General features: G+C 49.8%; 1 protein-coding gene across 1 annotated transcript; it reads right to left on the bottom strand.

The window, feature by feature from the left end:
- Window positions 1-1,846: 1,846 nt before the first annotated feature.
- On the bottom strand, window positions 1,847-2,641 carry LOC124165023. Its single transcript, XM_046542260.1, has one exon. It carries the CDS (start codon window positions 2,639-2,641, stop codon window positions 1,847-1,849), a length of 795 nt encoding a protein of 264 aa, XP_046398216.1.
- Between the last annotated feature and the right edge of the window lie 1,625 nt (window positions 2,642-4,266).

Genomic DNA, 4,266 nt, shown 5'->3' with positions numbered 1-4,266 from the left:
GCCTCTTGCTCCTTGGCAAGGTCTTCAAAAGACACGGCAGGCGATACAGCCTCCACGCGCGAGAGTGCGTCAGCGACAATGTTGTCTCTGCCGGCGATATGGCGAATATCGCCGGTGAACTGACTTATGTAGTTAAGGTAACGAAACTGTCTCGGGGAGCACTTTTCCGGTTTTTGGTGGAACGCGAAAATTAGTGGCTTGTGGTCTGTAAATACAATGAAATTTCGCCCTTCAACCATATGGCGAAAATGGCGAATAGCGTCGTGCACGGCTAGAAGTTCCCGGTCATAAGGACTGTATTTCTTTTGTGGCGCCGTCAGCTTCCTGGAGAAAAAGCTCAGGGGTTGCCAACCGTTCGCTGTGTGCTGCTGAAGGGCAGCGCCGATGGCGAAGTCCGACGCATCGGTAAATACTGCCAGCGGTAGGTCGGGGTTGGGGTGGGCAAGCATAGTGGCCTGGGCTAGGCTTTGTTTGCAAGCGTCGAAGGCTTGCCTTTGTTCGGGAGTCCATTGCACTGGGTCCTTCCCTTTTACCTTCCCCCCCAACAAATCACTCAAGGGAGCCTGGAGAGTAGCAGCGCCTGGGAGGAAACGCCGGTAAAAATTAATGGTTCCTAAAAATTGCCTCAGGCCTGTTACCGTTTGCGGCAGTGGGTACTCAGCGATCGCTCTCACTTTCTCGGGCAAGGGAGTCGAACCGTCACAAGAAACACGGTAACCCAAAAATGTTACAACAGGTTCGGCAAACACGCACTTTGCTGGATTAATAACAACCCCGTACTCATTGAGGCGTGTGAGGAGTTGGCGGAGGTGCTCTTCGTGTTCTTCCTCGGATGCGGAAGCAATTAAAATGTCGTCAACATAGGCGAAACAAAAGTCTAAACCTCGGAGCACCTCATCTATGAATCGCTGAAATGTCTGAGCAGCGTTGCGAAGGCCGAACGTCATGAAATTAAACTCAAAGAGCCCGAACGGAGTTTTGATGGCGGTTTTTGGTATATCCTCGGGGGTAATAGGTATCTGATGATACGCCCGCACTAAATCTATAGTAGAGAACACTGATTTTCCCAGAAGATTATGGGAAAAATCCTCAATGTGAGGCACGGGATACTGGTCGGGGATTGTCCGTGCGTTAAGCGCTCGGTAATCGCCGCAGGGACGCCATTCATCTCCCTTTTTGGGCACTAGGTGGAGGGGAGACGCCCAACAGCTCTCCGAGGGGCGTGCCACTCCATCTCGTATCATGGTCTCAAATTCCCGTTTCGCCAAACGGAGTTTGTCGGCTGACAATCGCCTCGCCTTGCACGAAATAGGTGGTCCAGGTGTGGTGCGTATGTGATGCACAGTGGAATGTGATGTCTGCCTCGGTGCACCACCAGGATGGATCACATTAGGGAACTCCGCCAGGATACTGTGATACTTATTTCCTCCACATACAGCCTTTATGTGGGGGAGAGGGTTTCGCACTATGCCGCCGCTTACCTTCAGTGAAGTCGTGCTGTCGATGAGCCGTTGATTACGGATGTCCACCAGGAGTCCGTAATGCCTTAAGAAATCGGCTCCGATGATCGGCTTCGACACGTCCGCCACCACGAATCTCCACACAAAATCCCGGCGAAGGCCAAGATTTAGATGCTGCTCAAGCCAGCCGTAAGTGGCAATGACCGTGTCATTCGCAGCGAATAATTGATACGTAGATTTTGGGCGGGGACCTTTGAGTAACGTCCGGGGAAAAACGCTCAAGTCGGATCCCGTGTCAATAAGATATTGTAATTTAGAGGTGGTGTCCGTGATGAAAAGGCGGCTGACAGCAGGGCGGGAGTCGGTTGCCGCGTTTACCAACTGCCCTACTTGTTTTCCGCGAAGTTGCATGGGGGTTCGCAGCGGTGCGCCTTCTCCGCAAACCTCGCGTGGTACCAGCATAGCCCGTCGCTAGATGGGGGACGGGAGTTCGCCCGGGAGCGGCTGCGGGAATTGCCTCGGGATCGCCGGCGAGAGCGGTTTGCCGAAGGGTCGGTGATCTGCGCGGTCACGCTGGCGGTCATTTGGGCCATCTGGCTCATCAGGGTAGCCACCTGCAGGGTGAGATCCTCGACTCTCTTAAGCACTGCGTCGTTGGCGGAAATGCTGGCTACCTGAGGCGTTGGCGTGACGTCATGTACCCTGTCCGCCAAGGCAGCGAGGGTATTCAAGTCGGCATCCTGCTGCACCGTTAGGATGGTGTGGACATGGGCGGGCAGGCGGTTGAGCCACAGCGTCCGGAGAAATGTGTCGGGAATCGATGTGCCGGCGAGGGATCGGAGATGACGCAAAAATTGAGAGGGTTTGCGATCCCCAATCTCCTCGTGCTCGAGAAGCTGCCGAATCCGCTGCTCCTGTGACGCCGTGAGACGGCGTATCAGCTCCTCCTTCAGCCGCGCGTATTTTCCTTCCGCCGGGGGTGAAATAATGATGTCACTCACTTCCGCGGCGTACTTCTGGTCCAGTTGAGACATAATGTAATAAAATTTCGTGGCATCCTGCGTGATACCGTTCAGATGAAATTGTCCCTCGACTTGGGCAAACCACACTGCGGGGTCTTCGGGCCAAAACGGAGGCACGCGCATTGAAATGCGCTCGACGCGGTTATCACCGTCAGCCATCGCGAACACAACACACAAATATTATAAAACACAATCGCATAAATACCCTACAAAATCGCTAGAATTATCACTCACGTGGTCCTAATACGATCACGTCGGCGTGGTCACCACTTTAGATGTCTTTAAGGGTTATCTCGGCAGGCGGCGAAATAACTAAGACCTCTATAGTTTAGGAATTAACCCGTTTATTTTCGGGATAGAATTACATGCGCACATGCGATTGTTGTGCACGGATGCTCGCGGATTGAAAATCACGGTCGCGGGATCGGCAGGTCTCTCTCCTCAAGCTGTCGGGACGCTACTCCCCTGCCAGGGCGCCAAAACCTCAGGGTCCCGTTACCCTGCCGGCGCCAAGGGCCTTCCGCCTGTCTCCCTCCAGGCGGTGCTACCTTCCGGCCGTGGCGCGCTGCGATTCGAACGCCCGCCACACTACAAATAAAGATAAATTTTAACAATAGTCGAGAGTTACCATATAAATGCATCTATCGTGGACAAAGTACGCCACGCGCCCGGTCGTGTAAAAATATCAGGCGCGCCCGCTCGGTAGTTAACAAATCCGAACACAAATATCTACATACCTTCAAATGTACCTACCACTAAAGATTCGTGATCCTTTTTTCAAACTTTTCTATCTCCGAAACGGCTTGTTTCATTTAATACAGTGCCCTAAAAATACAATGCCAAATTGAAATACCTACCGATTCGTATATTAAACAGCTTGATATTGATAAATTGATAGGCATATTATACTTCGCAAGTTTCACTTAGTACGGACTCTTAAAAAATCATAACTCACTCATCTCTCTTATAATTCACAGGACTATTATTTCGCACACTTCACTGCAACTACACGCACTGCACCTACAACTTCGCTTACATAATTATTGACTGAAGTCGCATTGGATCACTTTCCAAGACGGAACTGCCTCTCCGTGCTTGAAGGCGTGCTTATTTATTTCGTAGACGCGGCACCACGAAACATCGAGAAAAATCTCTAAGCCTATCCAATATTCCTGAATACAGCTCGAGCACGACTCCGAAGTTTCGTTGCTTCCTTAGTTGGCGTAGTACATCCTATCTAGTGACATTTAGTAGTGAGAAGTTATACTAAGTAGTATCACTACTCACTACTACATGCCACTGCGCCGCAATAATATTGTCGTGTGAGCACCAAGCAAGCATAAAGTCGGTAATATCTGTTTAATTTTTTTGTTTTCATTTCGGGGGGGATATATCCCCCTCGATCTCCCTGGCTACGGCCTTGGGCAACCTGCGATTTCAGTTTTTATGTTCACATATCATAGAAAAAACAGGATTACTAATTCATGACCAAGGGTATGTGAAACTCAAATGTTACGTCACAGTTGCTGCATCTAATAGAAATTTTAAGCGGCTATTGAAATAAGACAATCTTCATAATAATGAATTTACCAAGATAACAAATAGTTTAAAAAGCTGCCACACTTTCAGGAGAAAAAAATCATTCTCTTAGGCCGTAGCAGAACTATTTTTTAATTTTTTAAATCCTAATTTGATGGGGTATATTCGGACTTTTCTTGGTGAAAGGATTCACTTGATATCTCAGAAGTTCATAAGGGCAGGGGCGCAGCTATGAATTAAGGCTG

The sequence above is a fragment of the Ischnura elegans genome, chromosome 9 (genome assembly GCF_921293095.1).
Source record: "Ischnura elegans chromosome 9, ioIscEleg1.1, whole genome shotgun sequence".
In the NCBI taxonomy this organism is placed as follows: Eukaryota; Metazoa; Arthropoda; class Insecta; order Odonata; family Coenagrionidae; genus Ischnura; species Ischnura elegans.
Note: the sequence above shows the minus strand (reverse complement) of the source record. Positions and strands in the feature narration are given on the sequence as shown.

Excerpts from the sequence above, each read along its gene's own strand:
- LOC124165023 (XM_046542260.1), bottom strand. The coding sequence starts at position 2,641 with ATGGCTGACGGTGATAACCGCGTCGAGCGCATTTCAATGCGCGTGCCT.